The sequence below is a fragment of the Chionomys nivalis genome, chromosome 6, assembly GCF_950005125.1.
Source record: "Chionomys nivalis chromosome 6, mChiNiv1.1, whole genome shotgun sequence".
Classification (NCBI taxonomy): Eukaryota; Metazoa; Chordata; class Mammalia; order Rodentia; family Cricetidae; genus Chionomys; species Chionomys nivalis.
The window spans coordinates 12,188,039-12,204,856 of record NC_080091.1 but is presented as its reverse complement, the minus strand read 5'-3'; the positions used below and the strand labels follow the sequence as shown (position 1 = coordinate 12,204,856).

At 54.1% G+C, this 16,818-nt stretch overlaps 1 protein-coding gene across 1 annotated transcript in view; it reads left to right on the top strand.

Annotated features, from left to right (window-relative positions):
• Window positions 1-2,023: 2,023 nt before the first annotated feature.
• Window positions 2,024-16,818, top strand: part of LOC130875412 (complement C3-like) — a 30,810-nt gene continuing 16,015 nt past the window's right edge. Inside the window, exons 1-26 of the mRNA XM_057771139.1 lie at window positions 2,024-2,141; window positions 3,158-3,347; window positions 4,259-4,421; window positions 4,517-4,587; window positions 5,290-5,384; window positions 5,482-5,564; window positions 5,675-5,765; window positions 5,851-5,953; window positions 6,153-6,279; window positions 6,394-6,509; window positions 6,594-6,740; window positions 7,233-7,442; window positions 7,946-8,152; window positions 8,586-8,744; window positions 8,967-9,096; window positions 9,607-9,678; window positions 9,825-10,025; window positions 10,633-10,741; window positions 11,187-11,272; window positions 11,943-12,085; window positions 12,662-12,874; window positions 13,764-13,830; window positions 13,924-14,010; window positions 15,111-15,314; window positions 16,246-16,321; window positions 16,597-16,756. Coding sequence (XP_057627122.1) covers window positions 2,065-2,141; window positions 3,158-3,347; window positions 4,259-4,421; window positions 4,517-4,587; window positions 5,290-5,384; window positions 5,482-5,564; window positions 5,675-5,765; window positions 5,851-5,953; window positions 6,153-6,279; window positions 6,394-6,509; window positions 6,594-6,740; window positions 7,233-7,442; window positions 7,946-8,152; window positions 8,586-8,744; window positions 8,967-9,096; window positions 9,607-9,678; window positions 9,825-10,025; window positions 10,633-10,741; window positions 11,187-11,272; window positions 11,943-12,085; window positions 12,662-12,874; window positions 13,764-13,830; window positions 13,924-14,010; window positions 15,111-15,314; window positions 16,246-16,321; window positions 16,597-16,756 — 3,387 coding nt within the window. The 5' untranslated portion in view covers window positions 2,024-2,064. The remainder of the gene's footprint in view (window positions 2,142-3,157; window positions 3,348-4,258; window positions 4,422-4,516; window positions 4,588-5,289; window positions 5,385-5,481; window positions 5,565-5,674; window positions 5,766-5,850; window positions 5,954-6,152; window positions 6,280-6,393; window positions 6,510-6,593; window positions 6,741-7,232; window positions 7,443-7,945; window positions 8,153-8,585; window positions 8,745-8,966; window positions 9,097-9,606; window positions 9,679-9,824; window positions 10,026-10,632; window positions 10,742-11,186; window positions 11,273-11,942; window positions 12,086-12,661; window positions 12,875-13,763; window positions 13,831-13,923; window positions 14,011-15,110; window positions 15,315-16,245; window positions 16,322-16,596; window positions 16,757-16,818) is intronic.

Genomic DNA, 16,818 nt, shown 5'->3' with positions numbered 1-16,818 from the left:
AGGTGTCTAAATCTGTAGAACTCTCAGGAAGAGAGCTGGCAAGATCTAGTAAGCCCAGGGAGACACCAGCTATGCTGACACTGTGCTAGGCAGGAAGAAACTGAGGCCCAGGGCTCTCCCAGGCCTGCAGAGAGTGGCAGCTTAGACAGGAGGTGTCGGCCAGAGAGTGAGGCCGGTGAAGGACTGGCTGCTTTCACACCAGGGCAGTTGGCAGGAGTGGTAAGGATTCTGTGAGCATTGATCTGGAACAATCTTTGAGGAAAATCTTTCACACACAGAAAACACACACTGTTCAGGGTAGCCGGAAGAGCACAGAGAGGCGGCTAAGAGTTACTGTTGAAGCTGTGGTTGGACATTGGCCTTTCTCTAGGAACAGAGTCTGTGGGGCCAGAGAGATGGCTTATTGGTTGTCATCTAGCACGGGTTGCCCATCCAAAGTATTCTTGTTCGATTCCCAGCACCCTATTCAGCTCACCCAAACATCTGAAATTCCAGTTCTAGGGGATCCAGCGTCTTCTTCTGGCCGCTATAAGCATCAAACATGCATGTGGTGCACAGACATACATGTAGGCAAAACACGCATACACATACCTATAAAATAAATATTTAAGTTCGGTGGTGGTGGTGGTGGTACAGGCCTTTAATCATAGCAGAGGCAGAAGCAGAGGCAGGTGATTTTCAGTGAGTTTGAGGCCAGCTTAGTCTACAGAGCCAGTTTCAGGACAGCCAGAACAGTTACACGGAGAAAGCCCGTCTCAAAAAAACAAAATTAATAAAGAAAAAAAAAAGCATGGAGGTGGTGGCACATGCCTTTAATCCTAGCACTTGGGAGGTAGAGGCAGGCAGATCTCTGTTAGTTCGAGGTCAGCCTGGGCTACAGAGCTAGCTCCAGGAGAGCCAGGAAAACACAGAGAAACCCTGTCTTATAAACAAAAAGGAAAAGAAAAGGAAAGGAGAGGGGAGGGGAAGGGATGGGAGGAGGGAGGGAAGGAAAGTTGTCAGGTAGCCCAGACAGGCCTCTAACTTGGAGGTGAGGCTGACCTTGAACTCACGATTGCCCTGCCTCTATGTCCTAGACTGTGTTGAAAAGCCTGCAGCACAGAATTGAGTTCCATGCTACTGAGACCGATACCCAGTCCTTCGTGTGTGCTGGCCAAACTCTTTTCCCTAGCACACTTCTTGGCTAGTGAACGGCCAAGCTGAACTGTCCTCACCTCCAAGAAGCCCTCCTGGATCGTCTCAGCAGCAGAATTCTTTCTCGTTGCAGAAAACATCCCACAGAGCTGGGACTGGGTGTTCAGAGGTGTCCCACCCCAATCCTCCTCATAGGAGAGGCTTGGTTTATAAATGCATAGGTTGGCCTTTGTGATGCCCAGCAACAGGGAAGGTGGAGACAGGAGGATTGCTTGGAGGCAGAAGTTCAGGATTATTTAGCACACTGGTTCTTAAGCTTCCTGATGCTGTAATCTTTTTAATACAGCTCCTCATGTCATGGTGAACCCCACCAACCACAAAATTATTTTCATTACTACTTCATAGCTATAATTTTGCTTCTGTTATGAATCGTAATGTAAATACCTGATATGCAGCCCACAGAGGGGTCGTGACCCACAGGTTGAGAACTGCTGGCTTAGCAAGACCTGTGGGTGGAGGTGGGGGGGGGGGGACAGGGAGAACCAGACAGACAGACAAGCTCTGAGGCTGGAACCCAGCTCATTGTGGAAGGAGTCTCTTTAGACTTCAATTTTTTTTTTATTTATTTTTTTACTGTAACCAATACAATAGGGATCAGGCAAGGTTCAGCATTTGGCCTTGACCCCAAGGGGATCCTGAGGCAGTTGAGTGCCAGGGAAATGTGCCTTGGGTTACTCCCCCCAAGACATGTTGGCCCCAGGCTTGTGAAAAGTTTAGGAAACCTTGTTGCAAAATCTGGGCCAGTCCCTGGATGCAGGAACAGGGAGGGCTCAGAGGAGGAGGTCCACATAAGAGGCAGCCCTCTGCAGACAGACTCACTCCTGCCGCTGCCCCTCACCTCCTTCACTCCCTCCACCATAGTCCTCCAGTATGGGACCCGCTTCAGGGCCCCAGCTGCTGCTGCTGCTGCTGCTGGCCGGCTCCCCCCTGGCTCTAGGGAGTACCATGTAAGTAGTTACCTTCTGGGGTGCAGTTCCGGGTAGACTTTCTAAGACGTGGGTGAGAGTGTGCTCTGTCGGGGAAAGGTAAAAGATATGGGAGTTAGGAATCTGTGCTGGGGGCTGGGAGATGGCTCGGTGGGGAAGAACTCTTGCTGCATGAACATGACCCTTGGTCAAACTCCCAGCACCCATGGAAAAGCCAGGAATGACCTCAGTGCCCATCACCTCACACTCCATGGGGCTGGAGACAGCCCAATACCAGGTTCAGAGAGAGAAGACCTTGGCTCAAGGGAGTAAGGTGTGTGAGTGAGAACACAGGACACATGGCATTGCCCTCCGACCTCCACACACGCATGTCAGGAGCTTGCTCATGAACGTGTGAGCACACAGAATGTGGTCCGCTTGAGTGCCAGGGTATTTACAGGCTCATGATCATCGAATCACCTACTGTAGCATTAGGGTGCCTACTTATAGAACAGAAGATCTGTTGATTTAGGGTGTCTGTGATGCCTCATTGTTTAGGCAATGGTGAGGTTGAGATTTGTGAATTGGGGCACTGTTGGGGTCTGCAACCGTTGACTGTGTGGACTGTCAAAAGCCAAGCTCGGATAGGGCCTGATGACTCTGGCCTGTTATCCCAGCTACTCTGGAGACAGAGGCAGGAGGCGTGCACATTCTAGGCAAGCCTGGTCTACATAGTGAATTCAGGGCTAGCTTGGACAACTTAGCAAGACTCCGTCTCCAAATAGAAGAGTGAGAAGAGGTGAGGGTAGCTCGGTGATAGAGCCCTTGCTCCTGCAAGCCAAGTGCTAAAACCAGGGAGAGCCAGCTTCCAGTGACTGAGGGGGAGGGAGAGGGAGGGAGGTGATGGTCCTTGGGGAGGAACATGGATCCAGGCCTCTGCTCTGGCAGCCAGCACTGAGAGCCCTCCAGAAGCAGTGACAGCGCCAGCCAGGCACTGACGGGTGAGGGCTGGAGTCTGCAGTCTTGAGGTGACATCCTCTCCGGTGTTCCTCACGCAGGTATTCCATCATCACCCCCAATGTCCTGCGGCTGGAGAGCCAAGAGACCATCGTGCTGGAGGCCCATGAGGCACAGAACGACGTCCCAGTCTCAGTCTCTGTGCACGATTTCCCAAAGAAGCAGGTGCTGACCAGCGAGAAGACAGTGCTGACAGGCGCCACTAGGCACCTGGGCACCGTCACGATCAAGGTGGGCAAGGGAATGTGGAGCTACAGACAACTACAACCCCTTAGGTCCAGCCTGAGTCCCCTCTCCTGAGTCCCTCTCCTCTGAGCTCCGCCCCTGAGCCCCTCCCATCTGAGTCCAACTTCTCTGAGCCCCTCCCCTCAGACTCTACCTTCTAAGTCCCTCCCCTTTGAGCCCCTCCCATCTGGGTCCCGCCCCGGGCCCCTCCCGTCTTACTCTCCATTCCTCTGAGCCCTTCCCCTCAGAATCTACCTTTTAAGTTCTTCTCCTATGAGTCCCTGCCCTCTAAACCCTCCCCTCTGAGCCGCCCTTCCCCCCGAACCTCTGAATTCTGCCCCTCTTCCCATACCCCATGAGCCCCGTCCACTGAGCCCCACCCCTCTGAGCCCCGTCCACTGAGCCCCTCCCCTCTGAGTCGCTCTCCTCAGACTCTACCATCTAAGTCCCTCACCTCTGAGAACTACCCCTCTGAGCCCCTCTAAGCCCTGTCCACCGAGCCGCTCCCCTCTGAACCCCTCTCCTTAGAATCTACCATTAAGTCCCTCCCCTCTGAGAACCACCACTCTGAGCTCCGCCTCTTTGAGCCTCCCCTCCGCCACTCTTAACTCCGCCCCTCTGAGCCCCTCCCTTCTGAGTCCCCACACCTCTGAGCCCCTTCCCTCAGAGTCTACATTCTAATTTCCGCCCCTCTGAGCTCCACCCTTCTGACACCCACCCCTCTGAGTCCCTCCCCTCTGAGGTCTGCCCACGAGCCCCTCCCCTCAGAATCTACCTTCTAAGTCCCTCCCATCTGAGCCTACATAAACTCCACTCCCTGAGCCCCAACACTCTGACTCCTGCCCAACACTCTGACAGGAGGTCCAGAGCCTCCGATTCCTGACTGCTCCGCCCCCCCCCCCCCGACCAATGTGCAGATTCCCGCCAGTAAGGAGTTCCAGACAAATAAGGGGCAAAAGTATGTGACAGTGGTGGCGAGCTTCGGACAAACGGTGGTGGAGAAAGTGGTGCTGGTGAGCTTCCAGAGTGGGTACCTCTTCATCCAGACAGACAAGACCATCTACACCCCAGGCTCCACGGGTAAGTGCTGCGGGTGGCTGCACACACCAGGGCTGGAGGACCCTCCCAGAGCTTGAGGTCTAATGGGACTCGCTTGTCTCCCCCACATCATCCAGTCCTCTATCGGATCTTCACCGTAGACGACGAGCTACTGCCCGTGGCCAGGACGGTTGTCATCACCATTGAGGTACCAGCTACTGAGTTTCCCAGAGAGCCTCAGAAAGGGGCAGTGCAGAGGAGCCAGAGACCTAGGGATCCCCATAGAAGGGATACCCACAAGGAGGGTCATAGACGCAGGATCTGAACCCAGAGAAACTCCCTGAGCCTGTTTCCCCATCAGAAGGTTGGGACGAACCTTAATTGTAGTGACCTAGTCTGCACAGTAGATGGCGCATGGGAAAGCCTGAGTGAGCATCCCCCCTCCCTTCTCCCTTACAATCCTCAAGTGGCTCCCACTTCTTTTGAATCAAAGCCCAAGTCTTCCTTGCAGGGCACGAGGCCCTGCTCATCCTGCTGCTCATCCTGCCCTGTTCCCTCTTTGCCTCCCTCCTCCCTCTGTCTCTCATTCCCTCTGCTACACACACACACACACACACACACACACACACAACCCCTGGTCGTGTAAACACCCAGGCATTTGCTGGATGAACTATGTCCTAAGCCAGTGAGGTCAGGACCTTTTATCTAAACATACATAAAATGCACAGCACAGAGAGGTTGAGCCATCTGCCTGAGATCACCCAGCTTGTAAGTGGCACAGTAGGGGTTTGAACCTAAGCTGAGTGACCAAGGTCTGTGCTTTTAACTGCCACCTCAGCAGACATAGGAATGGTGTGGTTGGGCCTCTCAGAGTTGCTTTATCCCATATGCCTTTCCTGACTCTTTACAGACCCCCGATGGCGTGCCCATTAAGAGAGACACTCTGTCTTCCCAAAACCAGTATGGCATCTTACCCTTCTCTTGGAACATTCCAGAACTGGTCAAGTATGTCTGGGTCTCCAGGAACGGGACTCCCCTGTCCCAGGAGAGGGATGGGGAGGCACTTGGAGGCCCGGTGGGTCACACTCGTCATCTCTTGCAGCATGGGACAGTGGAAGATCCGAGCCTTCTACGAGCATGCACCACAGCAGACCTTCACCGCGCAGTTTGAGGTGAAGGAGTATGGTAAGTCCTGGCGGACCGGACAGGCTCGGGATAAGGACAAGGCCGCTGTGCCTGTGCTACCCTGGCAGCCCTGCCAACGCCATCTTTGCTATCTCCACACCCCACCCCAGTGCTGCCCAGTTTCGAGGTCCTGGTGAACCTTGAAAAGCCATTTTATTACATCGACGACCCAAAGGGCCTGGAAGTTTCCATCTCGGCCAGGTGAGGGTCGGGGAGGAGCATGGAGGACGGGTCTCCAGCCACATTCAGAGAGGCCTTCAGTATCCGAAGTCTTCTTCCCTCGCAGGTTCCTGTATGGGAAGAACGTGGACGGGATGGCCTTCGTGATCTTTGGGGTCCAGGATGGCGACAAGAAGTTTTCTCTGTCCCAATCCCTCCAGCGCGTGGTGGTACTGCCCCAGCCCCTGACAGCCTGGAACCTTGCTATCTCCCCTGAGACCACGCCCCCGCCCCAGAGCCCCTCCCACCTCTTAGCCCCTCCCAGCCCCTCCTCTTGCAGAACTCAGCCCCCAGTCCTGAGCTCCTCCCCTTCCCAGCTCCTCTCTTGGGGACCTTCTCCTCTCCCTCAGGCTCCCCTATTCTCCGCAGATCGACAACGGTTGGGGGGACGCAGTGCTCGAACGACAGACACTGCTGGATGGGGTACGGCCCTCCAACGCTGAGGCCCTGGTGGGGAAGTCCCTGTATGTCTCAGTCACTGTCATCCTGCACTCAGGTAAGGCCTGTTGAGGTAAGGGAAGTCAGATAGCAAGGCTAACCTGAGGGAGGAGGCCTGACCCTGCGGGGCAGCTGGGGAGCCTGCCTGGACCTTTACCACTCCTCCCCTCAGGTAGTGACATGGTGGAGGCAGAGCGCAGTGGGATCGCGATTGTCACCTCCCCTTACCAGATCCACTTCACCAAGACACCCAAATTCTTCAAGCCAGCCATGCCCTTCGACATCAAGGTAAGATGAGGGGCCAGTGCCCGCTTCCAGCTGCGTCCCTCCGACCACACCACTTGACCCTTCCCCGCCCACCTCTTTCCACAGGTGTTTGTGACCAACCCTGATGGCTCTCCAGCCCCCCGAGTGCCCGTCGTCATTGAAGGAACTGACTCACAGGCTGTCACTCAAGATGATGGTGTGGCCAGGCTGAGTGTCAACACGCCCAACAACCGCAATAGACTAACCGTCAAGGTGATTTTCCAGAGCTCAGACCCTAGTCTCCATGGCCAGAGCCCTACTCGGGGCTCTGCTGGCTTCGTGATGGGTTCCGTGGGTCACCCAGAGGATCCTATGTCGCTGTATTAAAAAAAAAAAAAAAACTGACAAAAACCACTTCAGAAAGGAAGGTGTCCAGAGAGTCCAGTGACTGGGTGGGCGCAGAAGCAGGAGACTACCTAAAGCAGCTGTTCACATGCCATCCGCAAAGATGAGCACTACCATTCGGCTAGGCTGTTCCTTTCTCTTCAGTCCAGTGCTCTAGCTCAGGGGAAGATGGTGCCACCCAAAGGGTGGGTCTTCCCAACCTAGAACCCCTCCCTGGCATGATCAGAGCTCGCCTCCTGGTGGACTCTCCGTGCTCTCAAGCTGTCAGTCAATATCAAGCATCCCAGAGCCAGTGTGAGCTTCAGGGATTCCACCCTGGCCAGCATTGGGAACCAGCGTGCCTCCTTTTTCCCAACCTAGGTGAGCACTAAGGACAATAGTATCCTGGACACACGACAAGCAACCAACACCATGACGGCACAGCCCTATGGCACTATGCACAACTCCAACAACTACCTGCATCTGGCAGTGTCTCGTGAAGAGCTCAAACCAGGGGACAACCTCAAAGTCAATTTCCACCTTCGCACAGACCCCGGCCAAGAAGCCAAGATTCGCTACTACACCTACCTGGTCCGTGGTCACCAGAAGCCTCAGCTCCCCTACACGACTCTCCAGTATCCTAAAGATCCCTGCGTGGCCCCAGGGTCTCCCCTGCCCATTCTAGGGATCCCCACCCAGCCCTGGGGTCTCCCCTGCCCTTCCTAGTGATCCCCACCCAGTCCTGCGGTCTCCTCTGCCCATTCTAGGGATCCTCGCCCAGCCCTGGGGTCTCCCCTGCCCATCCTAGGGATCTCCGCCCAGCCCTGGGGTCCCCCTACCAATCCTAGGGATCCCTGCCCAACCCAGGGGTCTCCCCTACCAAACCTAGGGATCCCTTTCCAGCTCCGGGGTCTCCCCTAACGATCCTAGGGATCCCTGTCCATCCTCATGATCTTTCCTGCCCATCCTAGGGATCCCTGTCCAGCACCAGGGTCTCCCCTGCCCATTCTAGGGATCCCTAAACAGCCCCGGGGTCCCCTACCCATTCCACCTAACCCCATTCTGGTTCTCATGCCAGCCCATCATCCCTTCAGATTATGAACAAAGGAAAGCTACTGAAGGCAGGCCGCCAGGTTCGGGAGCCTGGCCAGGACCTGGTGGTCTTGGCCCTGCCTATCACTCCAGATTTCATTCCTTCCTTCCGCCTGGTGGCTTACTACACCCTGATTGGAGCCAATGGCCAGAGGGAGGTGGTGGCAGACTCTGTCTGGGTGGATGTAAAGGATTCCTGTGTAGGCACAGTGAGTCTCTCTCTCTCTCTCTCTCTCTCTCTCTCTCTCTCTCTCTCTCTTCATCTTCTCTCTCTTTCATCTGTCTTTCCCTCTTTCCTTTCTTTTTCTTAAAGACATTGTCTCACTATATACCCTGAGTGTACTGAAATTCATTATGTGGACTAGGTTTGGCCTGGAACTCACAGCGTTCTGCCTGCTTTGCACCCCTATCACTTCCGCCCTTTGCATCCCTTCTTTTTCTCTTCTCTCTTCTCTTCCCAACCCTCTCCTGGCCTTGCTTACTTATCTCTTCCCTCCACGCCTACCCCATTCTCTCTTCCTCCCACTCTCTCCCCCCATTTTCTCTTTCCCTTTAGACTGTCTGTCTCCCCTCCCTTCCCCTCTCTCTCTGTGGTCCTTCCAGGGCTGACTCATCCATCTTGCTTCTCCACCCTCCCTATAGCTGGTGGTGAAGGGTGACCCCAGAGATAACCGACAGCTGGCACCTGGGCAGCAAACAACACTCAGGATCGAGGGAAACCAGGGGGCTCGAGTGGGCCTGGTGGCCGTGGACAAGGGCGTGTTTGTGCTGAACAAGAAGAACAAACTCACACAGAGCAAGGTGAACACCTGCGTCCCGGCGTCTGGCCTGCAGTAGGGTCTGGGGAAATGAGGGTGTAGGGTGTGCCGGAGGCTGAGCTGGGAGTTTGCTGGGGGCTGCATATGAGTATATGAGGGATGAGGACGGCAAGGTTTAACATCATGGCGGGTTGAAAGAAGCTCTGCTGACCTGGCCTCTCCCCCTCCCACCTCCACGACCCAACCCATCTCATGCCACCTGCAGATCTGGGACGTGGTAGAGAAGGCAGACATTGGCTGCACCCCAGGCAGTGGAAAGGACTATGCGGGGGTCTTCACGGATGCAGGACTAGCCTTCAAAACAAATGAAGGCCTGCAGACTGAGCAGAGAACAAGTGAGAAAAGGGAGCAGGGGTTGACAGGAGGGAGGACATGCCTTCACCCCCAGATGCCCACCAAGAGCGGGACCCTGAGAGCAGGAAACTGAGTCTCAGCCCCTTCTCCACCAGCAGCACCTGCTGTCCCTGCCTTGTTTAAAATTCATTTTCAATTGCATTTAATTGAAGTGGGGTGTGTATGTGTGTGCATGCTTCTGTGAATGGACATGTGCATGGATATGCATGCAGATGTGCATAAATGTGCATATGTGTGCACATGTGTCTGTGTGTGCTCACACCACAGCATGCATGTGGAGGTTAGAAGACAACATGCACCAGTCAGTTCTCAGCTTCCACCACTTGGGTCCTGGCAATCTAACAGGTCATCAGTATTAGCTGCAAGCCCCATTAACAACTGAGCCTTTTCGCCAGCCTCCATTGCTGCTCCCTGAGCCCCAGTCTCTTCTACTGCAAAAAAAGGTGCAATAAACCCCGGTCTCCCCCATCTCACTCTCGGCCCTCCCTCAGATTCAGAATGCATCAAGCCAGCTGCCCGCCGTCGTCGCTCAGTACAGCTGACGGAGAAGAGGATGGACAAAGGTTAGAAGTCCTCTGCTGATGCCATCCTCATCCTGTTAGAATCCCAAGGGAGGTGGGGAAGGTCCTGCCATGGGAAATTCTATCTGGAGCTGGGTCCTATGCTCTCCTGGTGACTAAGTCTGACACAAGGTCTGTGCCTCCCACAGCGGGTCAGTACACGAACAAGGGTCTGCGGAAGTGTTGTGAGGATGGCATGCGCGATATCCCTATGAGGTTTTCCTGCCAGCGCCGGGCACGCTTCATCAGCCAGGGGGAGAGCTGTGTGAAGGCTTTTATAGACTGCTGCAACTACATCACCGCGCTGCGTCAGAAGCACCAGCGAGACCAAGTGCTGGGCCTGGCCAGGAGTGAGTGGCGTCTCACAGGGTGACGTTGGGGATGGAGTGGCTGCCCCTGTCTGCTGGAAGAGTAGCCCAAAGACTGTGACCCCAGCCCTCAACCCTGGGAAGACAGAAGGAGGAGGATGGAGGCCAGATGGGCTACATAGCAAGGAAGAGGCTAAGGGAGTGAGGGAGAGCTGGCTCAGGGAAGGGAAGGGGGAGAGGGAGCCCAGGGCATTCCTCACATTGCCTATGTCCCCACCCCACAAACCAAGGTAAGTTCTACAACCCTTCCACATTGAAGCTAGATGTGGTGGCTCATGCCTCTCATTCCAGCACTCAGAAGGCTGAGGCCAGAGGATTGCTGCAGATCCCAGGCCAGCCTGGGCTACCTAATGAGTTCCAACCAGCTCGGATAATGCTCGTCTTGATTCCAACACATCTGTAGAACATGATTTTTAGTTTTTATTTCCTGGATGGAGAGAGGAATCCCCACAAATCCCCAGTGTGTCTGGGACTGCCAGAAAACCCTCACCCCAGGGCGAATGCATTTACACAGCTCAGAAATGCATGCTAGGGAGCCACCCCAGAGTGGATCTTTTCCCAGACCACAGCTACATCTACCCATCCTCAGGTGACATGGATGAAGACATAATTCCCGAAGAAGATATCGTCTCCCGAAGCCAATTTCCAGAGAGCTGGTTGTGGACCATAGAGGAGTTGAAGGAACCAGAAAAGAACGGGTATGGCTCGATGTTCAGGGGGTAAAGGTGCTGGCTCCGAAGACTGACGTGGTGGAAGGGGAGAACCAATTCCCACAGGTTGTCCTTGACCTCCACCTGAAGGTCAGGGCAGAAGGATGCCACACTCTCTCTCTCACACACACACGGAGTAGATATATTTTTTAAAAGGGAGGTGAGGCTAGGACATCCGTAGTCCACATCCCTGCCAGAGGGCAGAAAGCATCTTCCCAGACAAGCTAATCTGCATATGATTTGCTTGCTTGCACCTGCTAAGTACCTGAGGTCTGCAGTGGGCAGACCTGTCTTCTCTGGAGTCACCATGGAGGTCCATGGCCTGCAAACCAGAGCTCCTCTCTAACGTGTCCCCAGTGGGCCTCCCACCTCCACACCCGTCTCCATCCTGCTAGATCTCACCACTTGATTTTTAAACTTCTGCCCCACTCAGAATCTCCACGAAGGTCATGAACATCTTTCTCAAAGACTCCATCACCACCTGGGAGATTCTGGCAGTGAGCTTATCAGATAAGAAAGGTAAGGGAGGGGCTAGGGAGGGGGCTCAGTGGTAAACTGTTCCCTGCAAACATCTCCCAAGCTCCATCTGCAGAACTAGCAGAGAAAGCAGGGTGTCCTTGTGCCAGCTTGTCATCCCAACGCTGGGGAGTCAGGAACAGGAGGAGCCCTGGGTCTTCCTGGCCAGGCAGCCAAGTCAATCAGTGAGCTCCAGGGTCAATAAGAAACCCTGGGTCAAAAAATGAGAAGGAGAGCCTGAGGAGCTCAGTGGCTAAAAGCATTTACTAATCTTGCAGAGGACCAGAGTTTTTGGTTCCCAGCCCCCATTTTAGCTAGGCAGCTCACAACTGTCTGCAGCTCCAGGGGGAATCCGATGCCCTCTTCTGGCCTCCTTGGGTACTGCACTGATATGCACACAGAGACACATGTGTACATACATAAAATTAAGTAAGGTGGAGGCGGAATTGAAGATGACACCCAGTGTCAATCCCTGGCCTCCACATGCATATGCACATGTAAACACACAGGTTGGACACAGCTTGCCGTGATGACCATGTGCATGTTTTAGTCTCTACCTGTCTGCGAATGGGATCAGCCATGGCCAGCTAGGGAACTTGAAGCAGGTCCTTTCTGCCCCCACCCCGCACAGCTCTCCCACCTGGACCCTTCACACTGCTCTCTCTGTCCACAGGGATCTGTGTGGCGGACCCCTATGAGATCACAGTGATGCAGGATTTCTTCATTGACCTGAGGCTGCCCTACTCCGTGGTGCGCAACGAGCAGGTGGAGATCAGAGCTGTGCTCTTCAACTACCGTGAAAACGACAAGCTTAAGGTGGGAGCCGGTCGGAGCTGGGAGGTTGAACAGGACCCGTGAACCCACCCTCACCTGCCCTGGTCCCCCCTCACCTGCCCTGGTCCCCCCTCACCTGCCCCAGTCACCCTTACCTGTCCCATTGCCTACTCGCCTGCCCTGGTCTCCCCTCACCTTCCCCAGTTCCCCCTCACTTGCCATGGTTCTCCCTAACCTGCCCCAGTCACCCTCACCTGCTCTGGTCCCCCCACACCTTCCCCGGTCCCTCCTCTCCTGTCCTTATCACCCCTCACCTTCCCCAGTCCCTCCTTACCTGCCCTAGTCCTCCCTCACCTGCCCTTATCCCCCCTCACATGCCACAGTCTCCCCTTACCTGCCCCGTCCTCCTCTCCTTCCACAGTCCCCCCTCACCTGTCCCCAGTCCTCCCTTACCTGCCCTGGTCCTCCCTCACCTGCCCTGGTCTCCCCTCACCTGCCCTGGTCCCCTCTTACCTGCCCTGGTCCTCCCTTACTTGCCCTGGTCCTCCCTCACCTGCTCTGGTCCCCCCTCACCTACCATGCACCCCTCACCTGCCCTGGCCCCTTTCTCCCCTGTAGGTGAGGGTAGAACTGTTGTACAACCCAGCCTTCTGCAGCCTGGCCACCGCCAAGAAACGCTACTACCAGATCATTGAAATCCCTGCCAAGTCCTCTGTGGCAGTGCCTTATGTCATTGTCCCCTTGAAGATCGGCCTCCAGGAGGTGGAGGTCAAAGCTGCTGTTTTTGGCCAGTTCATCAGTGATGGTGTCAAGAAGACCCTGAAGGTCGTGGTGAGTCCTTGGAGGCACCTGCTGCCCCTAGCCTTCAGATCTCCCTGCTGTTGGCCTGGCTCTGAGACACCAAGGATCATAGCAGGGCTCAGGTGATACCGAACTTAGAACTGGCTGGGTCTTGGTGTGTAGTGCCCTGAACTAGTTCATACAAATCTCTGGGCTCTGTGCCCAATGGGATATCGACTGTCATCCTAGCACTGGGGAGGTGGGGCAGGAAAATCATGGATTTGAGGACGGCAGGGGTAACTCAATGAAACCCTGTCTCAAATTTTGAAAAAGGGAAAAGTCCTGGGAAGATGGCTCCACTGGCCAAGTGCTTGCTGTCCAAGCATAAGGACCTGAGCTCAGATCCCCAGAGCCCAAAGAGAAGCCAGAGGAAAAGGATCACTGATTACCGAGAGACTGCCTCAAAAGGCAGGGTCAGAAGAAGACATATAGCCTTGACATTTTCACATGCACACACTCACATGCATGCACACAACTTGCACATGCTCACACATGCATGCACACAATACGTGCATATGTGTACACACATGCATACACACTACACAAACACAAATGCACACCTCACAGTCACACATGAACTTACACAGGCATGCACACTCGAACACACTTGCATACATGCATGCACACTTATACATACATGTACACCCCAAACAGTGCACTCCCACGTTCACCTGCACAAAAATGTTTGCACACTTGCATACACTCACACATACACTCACACACACATACACACTCACACATGCACAAACATACATGTAGTGTAAGTTTTTTCCCCTCTTTAACCAGTATTCCTGTTACTCTTGAGCTAGCCTGGTCACTTATTATACAGACTAATTCGTTACAATGTGTCTCTTGTCATTTACTGCATCCTCCTTCGCAGCCGGAAGGCATACTAGTCAACAAGACTGTGACCACCCGTACACTGAATCCAGAGAAGCTTGGCAAAGGTGAGGAGGCAGGAAGAGCAGGCAGGGTGGTGTGGGGCACCAGGAAAAGGGCAGGGGGTGGTGGCATCCACCTCTCTCACTATCACCCTGCAGAGGGCGTGCAGAGGGAGGATGTGCCCGCTGCAGACCTCAGTGACCAAGTGCCGGACACGGATTCTGAGACCAGAATTCTCCTGCAAGGTAGGATGGCCGCTTCCCTGGCATGAGGGTCCAGGCGGGGGTCAGGGCAGCTGGGAGCCGGAAGCTAATGGATGCCATCTCATGGGAGAAAGGGGAAGACACTGCACCAGGATACAGGATCCAAATCTCAACTCTATTATTTCAAGTTGATTGATCTGGGACTCATTCTTAACAGAATGCCTCCCCATGCCTCAGTTTCCCCCTGTGAAAAATGAGGGCAATGATACTGTCTTAGTCACTGGTATATCACTGCCTGGAAACACCATGACCAAGGCAACTCTTATAAAGGAAGCATTTAACTGGGACTTGTTTATAATTTCAGAGGCTTAGTCCACAACCATCATGGTGGGGAATGAACAGGCATGGTGCTGGAGCAGTAGCCAAGAGCTACATCCTGATCCATGGGCAGAGGGAGAAGGAGCAAGGTTGGGCCTGCTGTGGGCTTTTGAACCCCCTAAGTCCACCCCAGTGACGCACCTCCTCCAGCAAGGACACACCTTCTAATCCTTCCCAGACAGTCCTACTAAGTGGGCACCAAGCATTCAGATGTAGGAGGCGCTGGGGGCCATTCTCATTCAGACACCACAGATACTCTCTGCCTATTTGCTGGGAGGGTGGGGCCATTGCAGTTCCAGCCCCCACTTTATCTCTCAGGAACAGTATGGCTTGTGTCTGCATGCAGGAGCCTCCTGCAGAAGTTAGTTCTGCAAATAGCACATGCTGGGAAAGATAATTAAGAAGCCACACCCTCCGAGTACAGAGGTTCTGCTCCTCTTACTTGGATCCAGGAAGAACGAGTAGGGGACATTGAGCCACCTGAGACAAGCTACCATAAGAGACAGTGCCCAACTTCAAAGTGATTTGGTGATTAAATGAGATGCTCTATAGAGCTCTCCAACAGACACTAGCAAGGAACTCTAAGCCAGAGCTGTCTGGCTGCTGCCATTATCTTGACTAAAGGTGAAATTAAATGTCCAAGACGAGCTACCACCTCCCCCTAAATCCACACAGGATTTAAATCCTCCTGCAGTCCCCAAGCCCTAGGCTTCGTCTGGTCAGAGACAGGCCTGACAGGCCTTTTCCTCCACACTCTGCTCCAGGGACCCCAGTGGCTCAGATGGTCGAGGATGCAGTGGACGCAGAGCGGCTGAAACATCTGATCGTGACACCCTCGGGCTGCGGGGAGCAGAACATGGTCGGCATGACACCCACAGTCATTGCCGTGCACTACCTAGACCAGACAGAACAGTGGGAGAAGTTCGGCCTGGAGAAGAGGCAGGAGTCTCTGGAGCTCATCAAGAAAGGTGGGGCCTGTGCTGGAAAACAGCAAACCAGCTTCTCTTTCAAAGTTCCCTCTGCTCCCCAGAATCTCTGCCCCTCACGAAACCCCGCCCCCTCTGCCCATAGGCCCCGCCTCTGTTCCAATCCCCCCCCCACCACCACACACACACACACACACACACACACACACACACACACGCACACCCTCTGCCACTCGTCCTTCAGAGATGGTTTCCCTAGCTGCCTGGTCCCTCTCTCTACTCCAGACCCACCCCCTCATAGCACTCTCTCCAGCGCTCACTCTCCTCAGGCAGTCCCTTCCCGACCTTGCTCCTGCCTCCCACCCCCAGCTCAGCTTTTTTCTTCAAGCCTTCCTTTAAAACCCACTCCCTTCCCAGGATCCTGATCCTACCTCTTTGAACCCTCATCCCACCTCACATAGGTGGCACCCTTGTCCTGCCCTTGGGGCACCCACTGCTCACCTTGGTCAGGCCAGGCTCAACCCACCCCTTTATTTTTTATTTTTTTTTTATTTTTATTTTTTTAAATTCTTTTATTTATTATGTATACAATATTCTGTCTGTGTGCATGCCTGCAGGCCAGAAGAGGGCACCAGATCTCATTACAGATGGTTGTGAGCCACCATGTGGTTGCCGGGAATTGAACTCAGGACCTTTGGAAGAGCAGGCAATGCTCTTAACCTCTGAGCCATCTCTCCAGCCCTATTTTTTATTTTTTTTTAAGATTTATTTATTTATTACTTGTACAGCATTCCTTCCATGTGTGCCTGCATGCCAGAAGGGGACGCCAGGTCTCATTATACATGGCTGTGAGCCACCATGTGGTTGCTGGGAAATGAACTCAGGACCTCTGGAAGAGCAGTCAGTGCTCTTAACCACTGAGCCATCTCTCCAGCCCACCCCTTCCTTTAGTGACCCTTTCTACTCTCCACAGGGTACACTCAGCAACTGGTCTACAAACAGCCCAGTTTTGCCTATGCTGCCTTCCAACACAGGGCACCCAGCACCTGGTAAGTCCAGATGCTCAGTTTGACCTTCTCTGCCTCGACAGCCACCTGAGCAAGGCCTGAATCCCTACCAAGGGTGGTTTGGCCCCTATCTGTCTACAGTCAAGGCTCTGGAACTGAATGAGTCTTAGACTCCTTTAAGCAACCTACTTGATGCACCTTGAGCAACCCAAACTGAGTGGCAGGGGCACCATCACTCTCTGCTCATTGGTGGGTGAAGATGTCATTCTCTGGCTCTCAAAGTCGATTGGTTCATACGTGGTGTCCCCCACCCCCAGGCTCACAGCCTATGTGGTCAAGGTCTTCTCTCTGGCTGCCAACCTCATCGCCATTGACTCTCAGGTCCTGTGTGGGGCTGTTAAATGGCTGATTCTGGAGAAACAGAAGCCAGATGGAGTCTTTCAGGAGGACGGACCCGTGATTCTACAACAAATGATTGTAAGAGGCAGGGGGATTCCAGACAGAGATAAGTAGAGGGTCCCAGGAGGGAGAGGAGAGAA